Source organism: Giraffa tippelskirchi, chromosome 10, assembly GCF_054371585.1.
Source record: "Giraffa tippelskirchi isolate mGirTip1 chromosome 10, T2T-mGirTip1v1.2.pri, whole genome shotgun sequence".
Classification (NCBI taxonomy): domain Eukaryota; kingdom Metazoa; phylum Chordata; class Mammalia; order Artiodactyla; family Giraffidae; genus Giraffa; species Giraffa tippelskirchi.
Genome location: NC_137284.1, coordinates 3765003 through 3780531, shown reverse-complemented (window position 1 = coordinate 3780531; position 15529 = coordinate 3765003). Strand labels below are relative to the sequence as shown.

The 15529-nt window shown below is 54.2% G+C and overlaps 1 protein-coding gene across 13 annotated transcripts in view; it reads left to right on the top strand.

Annotated features, from left to right (window-relative positions):
* The first annotated feature begins 1487 nt into the window (after positions 1-1487).
* ANO1 (anoctamin 1) overlaps positions 1488-15529 on the top strand; it is a 174394-nt gene continuing 160352 nt past the window's right edge. For 11 of the 13 annotated variants that reach the window (XR_014066605.1, XR_014066602.1, XR_014066600.1 and 8 more), the window contains exon 1: positions 1530-1808. Coding sequence is in view for 9 of the 13 variants with exons in the window: in XM_081533808.1 (XP_081389934.1) it covers positions 1751-1808 (58 nt within the window). In the remaining 4 variants the exon portion in view is untranslated. Of the gene's footprint in view, positions 1809-15529 lie in introns of all 13 variants that reach the window. The other 2 variants (XR_014066601.1, XM_081533798.1) reach the window with 1 other exon arrangement.

Sequence of the window (15529 nt, the reverse complement as noted above, 5' to 3'; positions counted from 1 at the left end):
ATCCGGGGTACACACCCGGGGTACACAGCCTCTGGGCAGCCTCTGCACACAGTGACTCTCCACAGTGCCCCTCCAGGGGCCTCAACGCCCAGTTTTTCAGTCCAGACCAAAAACGAGATAAATACGAAGGACAATCCCAGGTCGCCTCTCTCCCTGACCCCCTGAGAGGAAGGAGGCCTGAGTACCCCCTCTGTACACCGCAGCTGGGGTAGGGCGCAGGGGAGAACTTTCCGGCAGGAAGCACTTCTTTGTGGTTTCGCTGCTACTAGAGCGTTTCCACTGATCGGTACACATGGGTACCGATGCCAGCAGGCCTGGTGGGGGCGCGGGGGTGGTCGGGGAGGACTGATCATCCATCCTCAAGGAGGCATAGACGGCTTTCTAGTGGATGTGGTCTGTCCCCACTGAGGGGCCAGATCCAGTCTCCTGCCCGAGCCAGCCAAAGCCGGGGGGCTCACGGAGTGCTTATTTGGCAGGGGAGCCAGGGGTCCCCAGACTGGGTGAGTGGGCTCCCAGGACCAGCCTGGCTCCTCCTCAGGGTGCAGAAAGTGGGAGGTGGCCTTTCAAAAGGTCAAGCTGTCTGCCCCTGTCCCACCACTGCCCTGCAGTGATCAGCAGCTTAAGTGAATGTTTTCTTTAAGGCAGTTCTGCCTCAGAATTGATGGTATTTATCCGGAGATGTCAGGGGTGTGAGGTCTGCAAAGACACAGGAGGCGCCTTGCCTGAGGCGCTCTGCATGCTCCTGGTGCCCCCATCGCCGCTGCCCGGGAGGATGCTGGCATGTCCAGACCTCACCTTCTAAACAGGAACAAGGCTAGAGAGTGGTACCTGGGGCTCCCAGCCCTGAGCCAGCCTGCGGGATGCGGGGGAAGCCCCTGAGGGCACCCCTGGCTGAGTCCTCTTAGCTGCCGACTAGAATCCTCAAATAACAGGAGTTTTCTGTTTGGGGACAGTTTTCACCTTATTCCGATTCCCAAGTTCTGCATAGGTGAAGGTTCAAGTTCAAGCCAGGCACTTGCCCTGTAACCTCCTGATCGCCTTCGCATCCCTGAGTTTCACTACCTCCCTCCTCTGACAAGTTGAGAGTGATGAACTGGGGTCCCGCTGCCTGGGGGAAGGGGCAGCGGCGCTGTTCGCTGACGCCCCACGCTGTGCGGGTCTCTCCGGACTCGGTCATTGCCTCCTCTCCGCCCCCCACCCCACCGCAGTCAGCACCCCCTTCCCTGGGGCCCTGGCTGGGGGCCCGCCGAGCACAGTGGCTCAGGGCTCCACTGTTTACCCCGACTGATAAGCGGGTCAGACAGCGGGTGGAGACGCACCCCGCAGAGGCCGGGGGCGAGCGGGACCCGCGGCGGATCGCCGCCGTGGCTGCTGGTCTCCAGCGTCCCGCGCGCTCTCGGTGTCCGGTGGCCGCGGGGGCAGCCGCGCTGCGCACTGGGCGGGGCGAGGGCGGGGTCCGCAGGTAGCCCCGCGGGGGGGTGGGGGGCAGGGAGCGGGCCTGGACCCCCTGCCCAGAAAGCCGAGGGGGAGGAGCGGCTCGGCTGTGCGCGAGGGCGGCCAAGTTTGGCTCCGGCGCGCGCGGCTTCGTGTCCTGCGTCTGGGGAGGCGGAGGGGGACCGTCCCCTCCCGAGTTGGGCACGGACCCCGGCGCTCAGAGCCGCTTCAGACCTCTGGGGGTGACTTTCGGTCGCCCCTCCTCTCCTGGATCCCGTGGTCCGGGGCGCACCGGAGCCGGGCAGCGAGCCGCGCCATGCTGGAGGGCGACATCAGCCTAGAGGCACTGACCCCCAAGGAAGCCCCCGCAGCGGGTGAGTATCCAGGGCCGGCGCGGGGGGGCGAGGGACCCGGGTGTGGCGGCAGCGGCGTCAGGGTCTTTCGGGGGCAGCGGCTTCCCAGGGACTGAGAGGCGCGCAGGGAGCAGGAGACACAGACCCCTGACTCCGGTGGCGGGGACGCCCCCCGCGAGCTTTTGGGTGTGTGGGTGGGGACTTGGTCGGCCTCGGGTCACTGAGGGCACTCACAGACAAACTGACAGCGGACAGACAGACCGCTAGCTTGGCGGGGCTGGGGGCGGCCGCGGGCCTCCCCCCCACCCCCCCGGGCCAGCATCAGCCGGCCGTGCGGTTTCCCATTCCCGGGATAGAATCGTCCAAGCCCTAGGCGGATGGAGGGTTTTCGGATGTTTTTACAGGCGCTATTAATACGCATAATATTTCCGTGCTGTTCCGGAGATTTATTTGCGATATAAAGTAACTACTATGACTTGAAGTCATAATGGAAACTGCGGTGAAACTTCGAGGGGGAGACAAGTGAGACTTGGACGGCAGTTGGGAGGGGGAGTCCCTGACTTCCTCCGCCCCTCCCCGCGCATAAATCATGACTCTGGCTATTTTTGTACAAATAATTTTAAAATAAATGGCCCAAGCCATGTTTCCTGGATGATTTTTTCCCCTCCCAGTTCAGAGGTTATTAAATAAACCTCAGAGAGGGACAGTGACAAGGGGCTATAGCAGGCACTTGGCTTTAATTACACAGCCAAGTTCCAGCCGGGAGCACCCTGGTTGGTATGCTGTGCCCGGTGGTCAAAGCCACCTGCAACCAGGAGCCACTAAGGAAGAAGACCTCCTCCTTGTTCCTTGTTCTCCGCTCCTTCCCCCAACCTTCACCTCTTCTGGTGGGGGGGGGGGGGATGCCCATGGAGAAACTTATCCTAGTGTCTGCTTCTTAAACAGCCCCAAATCGGACTTCTTTCTAGAAATGACACCATACCCATCAAAGTCTCTCCAGGAGGAAGAGAGAAGGCACTGCCAGCCAGGGGTGGGAGGCCAGACCTGGGAACGGGGAGGCTTGAGAAAGTCAGCCAGGAGGGCCTGGCCGTGCTGGCTCGAGGGGCCACCTCCAGCTCCCTCTGGACATGCTGCATGCGTGAGTCCCGAACTCAGCATCTGTGAGCGGCTAAGCAAGCTCTTGTCTCCTACTGGGCACTGGATTAAGCACGTCACATGTTTAACCCTCAGCCTAGCCCTGCAAGCTGGGAGCAGAATCATCCCCATTGTGCAGACAAAGAAACTGAGACCACACGGTTAGTTCCCGGGGCTACCCAGACTGGAGCCCAGGATGATGCCTGGGTCCAGCTCCAGTGAGATTTCTGGTCCCCCCTTACCCCCCACCAGGCAGAATCACCCAGTGATGCATCTGGAGCTGTAATTCCTGCACACAGGAGTGTACTAGCTGAGGGGCTTGCTCTTTGGTTTTGAGAGCCTTTAAATTGGGGGGCGGGCCATATCTCTGATGTGAGGATCCGGGGGCTTTCAGGAGGGTCTGATTCTGACGGACTCCACTCCTAAAGCAGCAGGCTTTCTGCTCCCTTCACCTGCGTCTCCGCTCTGTGTGATGGGCAGGGGTCTCGCCCCTTCTGTGCTCTGGGCTTCAGCAGTGACAGGTCTAAGACCCTAGGACCAGCGCTCCAACCTCCATTCCTGGGTTTGCCACCGGGCACCCGGTTCTGCCACAGCCAGTATGCAAGAATGTGGGCGAACTCTGATAGCATCACTCTTCCTCTCTAGCTCTCTCAGCAAAGACCCTGAGGCCGCATTGGCATGCACAGGTCAATAGGAAGTAACAAAGCCGCAGAGGTGGAGGATGGAAAGAGGCCTTAGTCCCCTCCTTTGTCTCTGTGCCAGGCACTGAGGCCCTGACAGCAGATGTCCTCCCGGGGGTTGGGGGGGAGGGTGCAGCTGTGGAAATCCTGATTCTGAATACCAGCTTTGCTGTGGGTGGCTCTGTGACCTTGCTCAACCTACCGAACCTCTCTGTGCCTTAGCTGTCAACCTGGAGGCTTTGAGTCTACAGCCTTTCTCCTACTCCTGCTCTGCTCTGCGCCTGAGTACTGCCCCTCCCTGCTTCATCACTACACACATCAGTCCACAGCTCCGGGTGTAATGTCCTACCCAGCGTCCTGAGACTTATCCCAGGACCAGCTCAGTCTTGCTTCCCTGAAACAATTGTTACAGATGCTACCTCCTTCTCTGTCTTCTTTATAAGCTCCCTCATTGTTTATTAATAAGCTATTTATTCATAAGCTCATGGTTTGCACCTCCCACAAGGGCAGGTGGAGTTAGGGTGAGGTGGACTCAGGCACCCCTCCCCCAGGACATGTCTGCCCAACTCACTCCTGCTCATCCCTCAAAACCCTGCCAGGATGTCCTCTCCTCTTGGAAATGAGCCCATGTGCCTCTCTCCACTGATGGCACCCTGGGCATGGAGAGAGGGAGGGAGGGCTGGTGGGTAAAGATGGCTGTTGGTTGAGCGGTTCGCTGTGGGCCGGGCATCATCACAGAGAGCCTCACCCACTATGTGAGGTGGACCCTGTTGTCTCCCCATTGGTGGATGAGAAAATCGAGGCATGGAGAGATTTCTGAAGGTCACAGAGCTGAGAAGGGGCAGATGCAAGAACTGAACCCCAGGCAGCCTGGCTGTGCCTTGTCACCACACTCTGCTCCCCACTCAGAGAGGATGGGAGAGCTGGCCCCCTGAAACTTTCACTTGCCTGTTCAGCAAACAGCTATCCAAGGCCTGTGGGGTGTCTGGCACTGCACCCTCTGGGCTTGGGACACAGCAGGGGACAAAGCAAATGCAGTCCTGGCCTTCGTAAAGCTTTCTTGATCACGTAGAAGAATTCGACATCTCATATCTTGGCTGGTGATGAGTGCGTGAAGAAAAGTCGAACAGAATAGGGGGCGATTTTCAAAAGGGTGGCCATGTGCTTGCTTCGGCAGCACATATACTAAAAAGGGTGGCCAGAGAAGCCCTCATCGGGAGGCAGCACGGGACTGCATGCCTCAGAGAGGTAGAGGAAGGGCAATCTGGGCAGAGGGAACAGCTGGTGCAAAGCCTTGAGCCTGGAGTGCCCAAAACACGCCAGGTGGGCTCACGGAGTCCAGAGGGAGTGCGAGGGGCAGTCCAGATTGTCATGGGCCCCTGGCCATGGGGCTGGGTGAGACAGGAGCCTCTGGAAGGGTCTGGAGCGGATCTAGGTTTGGGCAGGATCCCTCTGGCCGCTCTGAAGGGGAAGGAGAGGAAGGCTGAGGCGGGGAGGGCAGAAGCCGGTCTGGAGGCTCTGGCAGTAATCCAGGCGTGAGGCAGTGGTGACAAGTGGAGGGCAGTCTCCGGGTGTGTTTTGAGAGTACAGCAGACAAGAATTGGCCGCGCATCACATGCAGGGTCTGAGAGTAAGAGAAAATTTAAAGAGCAGCTGCAAGATTTTTGGATTGAGCAGGAGAAACAGGTGTGGGTTAGGGTAGGTGAGGGGCTCACCTTTTTGGTTTTTTTTAGTTGACGTTAAACAGACCTAGCATTTTCATCATTTTTAAGCATACAAATCAGTGGCATTCAAGTCCTTTTCGAATGTTGTGCAGCCATCACCACTATCTATTTCTAAAGCTCTTCTTACCACCTCCAAACAGAACCTGTGTGCTCATTAGGCAATAACTCTCCATTTTCCTCCCCCACCGCCAAGCCAGGGTAACATCTACCCTACTTTCTGTCTCTATGAATTTGACTATTCTAGGTACTTCAGAAGAGCTAAATCACACAGTATCTGTTCTTTTGTGTCTGGCATATTTTATTCTACATGCTTTCAGGGTTCAAGGTATCAGAATTTCATTCCCTTCTATGACTGAATAACACTCCATTGAACGTGAAACCACATATTTCTTACCCGTTCATTCAATGGACACTTGAGTTATTTCCCCCTTTTGGCTATTGTGATTAAAACTGCAATGAAAATTTGCATTCAAGTGTCTGTTTGAGTCCATGTGTGTATGCTAAGTTGCTTCAGTTGTATCTGACTCTTTGTGGCCCCGTGGACTGTAGCCCGCCAGGCTCCTCTGTCTGTGGGATTCTCCAGGCAAGAATACTGTAGTGGGTTGCCATGCCCTCCTCCAAGGAATCTTCCAGGCCCAGGGATCAAACCCATGTTTATTAAGTCTCTTGCATTGGCTGGCGGGTTCTTCACCACTAGTGCCACCTGGGAAGCCTTATCTGAGTCCAGTTTTCAATTATTTTGAATATGTACTCAGAAGCAGAATAGCTGGATCATATCCTTAACTTTCTGAAGAACCACAGCTGTGGCGCCTTCCAGCAATGTAAGAGGGTTCATCTTTCTTTCCATCCTCAATGCATGCTTAGTCACTCAGTTGTGTCTGACTCTTTGCGACCCCATGCACTATAGCCCACCAGGCTCCTCTGTCCATGGGATTCTCCAGGGAAGAATACTGGGGTGGGTTGCCATTCCCTCCTCCAGGGGATCTTCCTGACCCAGGGACTGAACCCAGGTCTCCTGCATTGCAGGCAGATTCTTTACCATCTGAGCCACCAGGGAAGCCCATATAGCCTTTGTTTATCTGTTCAATTTCTTTGCCCAGTTCTTAGGGGTTGTTTGTCTTCTTGTTGTTGAATTGTAGGAGCTCTTTATATATTCTGGATATTAAATCCTTGCCAATTATAAGATATGCAGATATTTTCACTCTCCCGTAGCTGGCCTCTTCCCTCTCTGAATCGTGTCCTTGGACACACTTGTACACACAGTGACTGTCTCTTCTGTGCTGTCATGTGTCTCATGGAGGAACCTGACTGGTACCTGCAGTTTGATGCATAATTCAACTTAGAGGCAGATGATGCTCGATTTGGGGGCCACTTACAGTGCCGGGAGCTGGAGATACAGGGTAGCCACGGTCCTGCTGTCATGGAGTTTACAGCCTGTGTTGATTTACATTGTGATGTTCATTGTGGAAGGGTGCTGATTCGGGCTGAGTAAGCCCTGTGTGCTGAGGACCCATCCACCCAATTGTCCCACCACCTGCCTCACCTGAGCTGTTCCTTCCGTCAGACACACGACAGGTCAGGTCTTAGGTAACTGCCTGGGCCATGTGTGCCTCACTCGATGGGTCCATTCTCTAGCCCCACCACAGGGCTTGGCAGAGGGAATGAAGGATAGCTGATGGTTCCTGTCCACTCATCCTGTTTTAGGCACTGTTCTGAGCCCTTTACATGCATCACTTCCTTTAATATTCACTTGATGAGTTGGTAACGCATTAGTAATACCATGAGCCCCTTGTGACAGATGAGGAAACCAAGGCACAGAGACACCAAGTAACATGCCCAAGCTCACACAGCCCAGGGTGCCCTGGGGATCAGTCAGGGTGGCTGGAGGTGGGGGGATCCTGAGACTCAGGTCAGAGCAGGGGCCGCTGGACGAGCATCCGACCTGGGTCCCCAGCTCTAGACGTGGGGTCCTCCCCAACTCAGCTGCTGCCTCCCCAGCCCTCTGTCCGGGAGGCAGTCCTCGGGGTGGGAGGATGGGGGCCTTGCTGCTGCTGGAGCCCCTGCAGGGAGCCGGGTGTCGCTCATCAGCTCTTCCTCCCCCGAGCCTGGCTTTGCCTGGCATGGGCGCCCCCAGCAGCCGGCAGGCCCTCCGCCTCCAGCGCCGGGCACACGTGTCAGGGTTTTCACGCTGCGTAATGAACTATCAAAAGCTTTCCGACCTTCAGAAATCCATTTGACCATGGTCACGTGGCCACTGGGTAGACAAATTACTAGTTTCATGCATTCAGCCCTTGGAGGCCCTGCGTATAAAGTAGATGTCTTGCCTGGTAAGCCAGGCTGCTCGTTTGCAGCCCAGGGGTCCCCTCGCTCACCTCGGGGGCTTTCACCTTGATGTAGCCCGGCTGGGCTCCGGGTTCCCACACGCACAGCGGAACCCACCAGGCGCCACCCTCTCTGGGCGGCCGGAAGCTCCTCCCTCCGCCTGCCTCCCTGTTCGCCTCTGGGAGTGGAGGGCAAACGTTCCCCTTGACACCCAAGATTTAATCCTTTCCTTTTCACACTCAACTGGAATGATTGCTGCCCACTTACGGCCTCGGGCGTATAATGACTTTTTAATGCATTTACATGGCACTTCGTTGGAGAAGTCTGAACGCACCGTTTGGGATGGAAATGGAGCTACTGATGTGAGCTGTTAGAATAAGGCATAATTGGGCATATTTTTGTTGCATTGTTTCCTGGTCAGAGAACGGCCAGGGACTGGGGGTTCCTCGGGAAGGAGAGTGGGCGAAAGCCCCGGTCTGTCCGCGGATTCCCACTGCAAACTCAGCTGTTGAGGACGTCGGGCTCCGGGCTGGAGTGGGGCCTGCAGAGCGTTCCTTCCTAAGCCCAGCCCTGTCCTCAGTCCGGGGGGCTCAGATCGCGCCCACCTGCAGGGACTCATGGGAATCACACAGCTCTGCGTGGTGCGGTCACGCTTCCGCTTGGCCCCACCTCCCACCCTCCCTTTACCTGACCCGGTTGATACCAGTTCCCGTGCACCCCTCAAAGCCTCCCCGGCTCCCCCGTCTGTGCTATCCACTCCTCAATTCCACTGTTGCCTCCAGGCTGGCCCCCTCCTCCCCACTGCGCTGGACCCCACCAGCCCTCACCTGGCCCACAGGTGAAGCTCACCTGCCCCTCAAGGTTCCCTCTCACCCTCAGCCCTTGCCCTCGCTGTTCAGCCTCACTGACCTTCTTCTGGTCCTTCATCCCCTCTTTCCTGCTCCCTGGGCTCTTGGCCATTTCTCCCTCCAAGCTCCATCACCTCCTCCTGGAGGCCTTCCCTGACTCTGATGGCCAGTGGGGTCTCAGCACCTCTCCCCTGAGGGCTTACACAGTTGCCCCTCTACCTGCTGCTAGAAGTATTTTTTCAGCGTGGCTCTCCCTGCACTGTTCCAGAAGGCCAGGCCTGAGCTGGTTTTTGCCAATTTGGTTTTACACACCCCCTCTTCGCCCTTAAACCCTTAAGACCAGAACTGGAGGAGCCTGGGAGGGGGCAGGTGCCCGGGCCAGCTCAGGACTCCTTTACACGGTGTTTATGGTCTCGGATGACCTCTTGGGAGTTAGGTGTATTTCATTTGTGTGCTATATGAAAAAGGAGTGATTTTAAGCAAAAGATACTCCACTGTGGATATTTGTATAGCCTGGGAAGATTTCCCTTTAATAATTTTATGTATTTCTTTAATTTTGGCCCTGCTGGGTCTTTGATGCTACACGAATTTTTCTCTAGTTGTGGTGCTCGGCTTTCTCTTTGCGGTGGCTCCTCTTGTCGCAGAGCTCGGGCTCTAGGCAGTTGCGGCTGCCAGGCTCTAGAGCACAGGCTCAATAGTTGTGGCGCAGGGCTTAGTTGCTCGGAGGCATGTGGAATCTTCTTGGACCACGGATCGAATCCGCATCTCCTGCATTGGCAGGTGGATTCTTTACCACCGAGCCACCATGGAAGCCCCAGGAAGGTGTCCCCTTAATTGATAGGTAGCTGGATGATAAGATAGATAGATGCATATAGTTAGGCAGATGATACAGAGATAGCTCTACATAATGTGTTTTGTATAATATATACAATCTCTTTATATTGTTGTTGTTCAGTCACTTCCCTGGTGGCTCAGATGGTAAAGTGTCTGCCTGCAATGCAGGAGAGCCAGGTTCGATCCCTGGGTTGGGAAGATCCCCTGCAGGAGGGCATGGCAACCCACTCCAGTATTCTTGTCTGGAGAATCCCATGGACGGAGGAGCCTGGCGGGCTACAGTCCATGGGGTTGCAAAGAATTGGACGTGACTGAACAACTAATACACACACCTGGCTAAGGTGGGGCATCAGGCTTCTGTGTGAAGTTACTTCTCTTTCTCACACTGTTGGTTGAAGTTATGGAGATTTCTTAGTGGGCTGTAGATTTTATTTATTTTTTAAAATATTTCTTTATTTGGGTGCACCAGGTCTTAGTTTTGGCACACGAGATCTTCAATCTTCATGCAGCATGTAGGATCTTTAGTTGCAACATGTGGGGTCTAGTTCCCTGACCAGGGATCAAACCTGGGCCTCCTGCCTTGGGAGCACAGAGTCTTAGCCACTGGACCACCAATGAAATCCCCTGGGCTATAGATTTTAGATAGTAGCCATCAACTTATGAAACCATCTTGAGCTGAATTTACTACATTTTATCATATGCGAACTCTTTCTTAATTCGTATTTTAACATCAGCATGCCTTACATCACTGACAGTTGGTTGTGGTTATAAATTAAACAATATGTGACTAAGAATACAAACAATTTAAACCTCTCGCTCGGCCAAAGCTCCAAGAGTTGTTAGGAGTGTCCAGCTGAGCCACAAATTGAGTCTTGACCTCAGCTGACCACCTCATTCACACACAGAGGCTCTCCAACTTCCATCTCAAAGGGGAAATCTTTAAGTAATTATGTCTTTGATTTTAACAAAAAGTCATCAGAACAGGTGATCTTCTGCCCTTAAAGAGGCTAACGAATGCCCTGGATCCCCTCCAGAGACCCTGGAATGAGAAAGCCAGGAAACAGGGACTCAGAGAGGTTGCGTGATATTCCAGAAGTCACACAGCAGATTGGTGACAGCGATGGGACCAGAGCACCCGTTAGCTTACTCCAAGTCCAGTGCTTTCTCCGCTCTTCCCAAACCCAAGGAGGAGGTTAGAATCAACATGTAATTAGCCTTGAAAGTCCCTTCAGGAGGCTGCACTGGGGACCAGCTTCGATCCCTGGGTGAGGAAGATCCCCTGGAGGAGGGCATGGCAACCCACTCCAGTATTCTTGTCTGGAAAATCCCATGGACGGAGGAGCCTGGCAGGCTACAGTCCATGGGGTCACAAAGAACATGACTGAGCAGCTAACACACACACCTGGCTAAGGTGAGGCATCAGGCTATCAGGCCTTTAAGAAAGGCCTGGTGTCACCTGTGTCTCCAGCCACTTTAGAAGGGACACCGTGTCTTTGGCTGGTACTAGGTGAAGTTCAGCCTCTACGGTGCAGCGGCTCTGGAGAATGCGCTCTGCTCCTCTGGGGCTGGGGTCCTGGAGGGTGGGTAGGTGACGCCCGCGCCCTGAAAGGCACGAGGGCACGAGACCTGAACAAAGAACAGCGGGTTCACCTCCCTGGACTCAGGCTCCCTGGGAGGCAGGTGGTGGGTGGAACGGCCTGCAGCGTTTGAACGTTTGCTCTTATCACTGTTCTGTTGCGTGGGGAGGAGGGATTAGCCGTTGCAGTTGAATCTTGATGAGTTTGCCTAACCCACCAGGAGCACGGGGATGGCCCCCAGAGCCTCACCTGGGCTGCTTCACATTCTACCCTTAATCCTGCCTTTTGGAAAAAACACTCTCCGCTGCCCTTCCATCCCTCAAATAAAAGATTATAGCCAGTTTAAGGACTTCCCTGGCGGCTCAGCGGTAAAGAATCCGCCTGTAATGCAGGAGCTGCAGGAGACACAGGTTTCATCTCTGGGTTGGGAAGATCCCCTGGAGGAGAAAATGGCAACCCACTCCAGTATTCTTGCCTGGAAAATACCATGGACAGAAGGCCCTGATGGGCTACAGTCCATGGGGTCGCAAAGAGTCAGACACAACTTAGCGACTAAACGGCAACAACAGCTACGTAGAGTAAGATGCCGGGATCTCAAGTGCCATTGATTTTAACAGAGCTTCTTACACCTGTGTAACCCATACCCCTTGAGATATGAAATATTCAGGGGCTTCCCTGGACGTGCAGTGGTTAAGAGTTTGCGTTCCAATGCAGGCGACACGGGTTCAATCTCTGGTGGGGGAACTGGGCTCCCATGTGCTGCAGGACAACTATGCCTGCCTGCCACCACAACTAAGACTCAATGTAATGAAATTTAAAAAAACAAACCATGAAATATTCCTATTGCCCCCAGACAGTGACCTCACACTTGTCTCCCATCAATCGCCCATCCCACCCCCACCATGGACAAACTCTGCCCGTTCTAAACTTCCTATAATGAAGGCACAGGGTGAGAACTCCCCCACATCCAGCTTCTGGTGCTCAGTACGATGTTTTGTGCAGAGCAGTAGCGGTTCTACTGCTGGGCCCGTCCGATCGTGTGGATGGGCTGAAGGTTACATGTCCATCCTCCTAGAAAGATTGGCTGTTTCCAGTTTGAAGCCTTTACGAATGGAGCTTCAAGGAACAGTGCTTTTTATGGTCATGTTTTCATTTCTCCAATAAATGCCTCCAACTGAAATACAGGGGTCATAAGATAAAAGTGTGTTTAACTATTTAAGAAACTGCCCATGTTGTTTAGTTGCTCAGTAGTGTCCCACTCTTTGCAACCCCATGGAATATATAGCCCGCCAGGCTCCTCTGTCCATAGGATTCTCCAGGCAAGCATACTGGAGTGAGTTGCCATTCCCTTCTCCAGGGGATCTATCTTCCCAACCCAGGGATGGAACCCAGGTCTTCTGCATTGTAGGCAAATTCTTTACTGTCTGAGCCACAGTAAAGTCCAAGATGGGAAGCACCAGGGAAGCAAGAAAATGCCAGATGGTTGGCTAGAGTGCTTCTCATTTTCCATCCCCTCAAGCAGGGTCTGAGAATTGTAATTGGATCTGATTTATTGGACTGACTTACTATCTGCCCAAACTCCGGGAGATGGTGAAGGGCAGGGAAGCCTGGCGTGCTGCAGTGCATGGGGTCACAAAGAGTCGGACACGACCGAGCAACTGAACAGCAACTATCTGCCCCTCCTCCTCCACTGATGTAAACGCCAGGTGGTCCAGGAGAACCTCTCTTGTGTGTCCTGAATCTCAGCACCCCCGCAGTGCCGGCACACAGTAGGTGCTCAGTAAACCTTTGCCGAATGAATGCGTTCCCAGTTGTTCTCTGCTGCTGGTTGTCCAGGACCCGTGTGGCTCACTGAGGATCAAGTGGACCCGAGTCCCCATCCTTTTGAGAAAGAATCTGAGCGAGGGCACTCCCACGTCCACTTGGAGACACCTGGAGGGTGTCTGATAACAGTGCGAAGGGTTTCCTCAAGGACAGAGGGCAGGGAGCCCCAAGTATCCTGCATACAGCGCAGCCCCCATTGTTGTGTTCTGAAAAGGCCTGGGGCCGGCTGTAACCAGACACGCACCTCTGCCCAAGTGAAGTCTCAGGAAGGCACTTAACAGGGAACTCCCGGCGGACTCTCCGTGACCGAACCTTTGTAACTGTAGCCCAGCCAGATTACCGGCTGGACGGGGATATGCAGTTGGGTCCGAGCAACGCACAATGACCCCTCGGGGAGAAAGTGGATCAGCACAAGCCGCTCGAAGTCCCGTCTGTGTGTTTGGGCTGGACTTGGAGGAAGAAAATGAAATGTGCACCGTTCCTGGGGGAAAGCTTATCAGTGTGTTCTCAGGAGAGAGGCTTGTTTCCCAAGAACCCAAAATCACATTGGGTGATTGACCAGCGTCTTCAAAGAAAGGGCCCAGTAAGCACATGAAAAAGCCCACAAGTTCATTAGTCATCAGGAAGCGCAAAGTGAAACCACAATTCGATACCATCCTACACCCACCAGAGGGGCTAAAATGCAAAACTCAGACGATGCCAAGCTCAGGCCAGAGCACTGGGCCATGGCGCTCTCACAGGCTGCCTGCAGGGGTGGGAGCTGATACCGGAAACTCTATAGTTGGGAGTCACTGAACCAAGCAGACTTGCTGCTCTCCCCTTGAGACGCCCGGCCTTGGTCGTCTAGAGACACACATGCAGATTCCTTGCAGCAGTGCACACGGTGGCCCCCAAATGGGAGCTCCCAGATACCCAGCAACCCTGGGCCAGATATATACATGTGGTCCCTTCCCACCCCAGAGCCCTCTACAGCCCTGGGGTGAACTGCTCACAGCTGCTCCCAACATCGGGGAGGAACCACCAAGGTCGAAATGAACAAAGGATGCTGGACACAAAAATGACACACGCTGTGGGATCCTGTTTGTAGAACAAGCAGAACGGCGTCTGACCCCAGTTATAGAGCATACAACAGCGAAATGCATCTGAGCAGACAAGAATCGGGGTAGTAGTTTCCCCTTGGGGGTCAGGAAGGGGACTCCTGGGTGCTGGCCGCATGGGAGTGCTTCGTTACCAAAAAGATATCATGTGTGCCTGTCTCTGGCATGTGTGTGACGCTCCCATGAGATGGTTTTAAGACATCAGGAGAGGGCAGTGCCAGAACCCACCCCTGCTTCAAGCTGCCTCAGCATTCTCACTGACCACGCAATCCCACCGTGGAATTATGCATGGCATGGCTTCTGTCTACATGGGGTATCCTGTGTTGAGCTTGCCGCCAATCCCTACACAAGGGTGAGAGACCAATGGCAGGGGGGTTAGGACAGATTTCAGGCAGCTTCTGGGGGCTTCTCCTGCAGAGGTCTGTAGAAGAGCCTTGGTCAGAGACCTGCTTCTCAGGTACAGTGCCAGTCTCAGAAACCCAAGCTCACTGCTTATCGAGCAAAGAGTTGGCACACATTTTAAGTAGGGTATCCACTAAATTAAGAGGTCTATGCTAGTGGGATCTGAGAGCAGAGAAAACTGTGCCAAAGCCTTGAGTCCATGAAAGAGAACAAGTCGACATGGATGAACTCACCACTCAGAGCCACCACAAGCAGTATATTAGTTAGCTTGCGCTGTGTAACAAACAACCTCAGAACCCAGTGGCTTAAAAAAATGCATATTTATTATCTTAGGTTCTTTCGGTGGGGTCAGAAATTCAGAAATGGCTTAGCTGAGTGATTCTGCCTCGGGAGTCCCTCATGAGGTTATCGTCAAGATGTCATCCAGGGCTGCAGGTATCTGAAGGTTGTTCTGGGGCTGGAAGATCAGCCTCCAAGATGGCGCACTCACGGGGCTGTTGGCGGAGCTTCAGCAGCTCACCACAGGGACCTCTCCTCAGGCTGCTTGAGCGTCCTCACAACATGGCGGCTGGCTTCACCCAGGGCAGGAGGTCCAAGAGAGAGTGAGGAAGAGTCTGAAATGCCTCTGACAGCCTTCTTTCAGTAGGTACATGCTGTCGTTTCTACCTTATTCTATAGATGAGAAGTGAGCACTAAGCTTGGCCCATACTTAAGGGGAGGGAGATCGGGCTCCCTTCTGAGCAGAGGATACCCCAAAATTTGAGGACATTATTTAAAACCACCAGAGCAAAACCCCAGGGACGGCAGTATTCTGGGAGCTTCTTCCAGGTTAGACTCTGTGACCAACCATGGGATGGTACCAACTGTCTCTAGCCCCCCTCCCCGCTCCCCAGTCAGAAAGTGGCCTCAGCTGGCCGTGTCCACGCAGTCTAAGACCTCTGGGTGTCAGCCACCATGTTCTCACTCTGGAGATCACACTCATTCTCCTCTAAGCATCGCATGCCCGGAACCCAGTGTCCTGGGCAACCCGGGGACCACACCCATCCTCTCCCACAAGTCGACTCCAGCACCAGTTTTTAAATATTTATTTATTTGGCCACGCTGGCTCTTAGCTGCATCGTGCTGGATTTTTTAGTCGCAGCACATGGGATCTTTCGTCGTGGCATGTGGGATCTAATTCCCTGAGCAGGGATCAAACCTGGGCCCTCTGCATTGGGAGCATGGGGTCTTAGCCACTGGAGCATCAGGGAAATCCCAGTAGCATCATTTTTTGAAGCAATAAGGCAAAATGAGCTTTTGA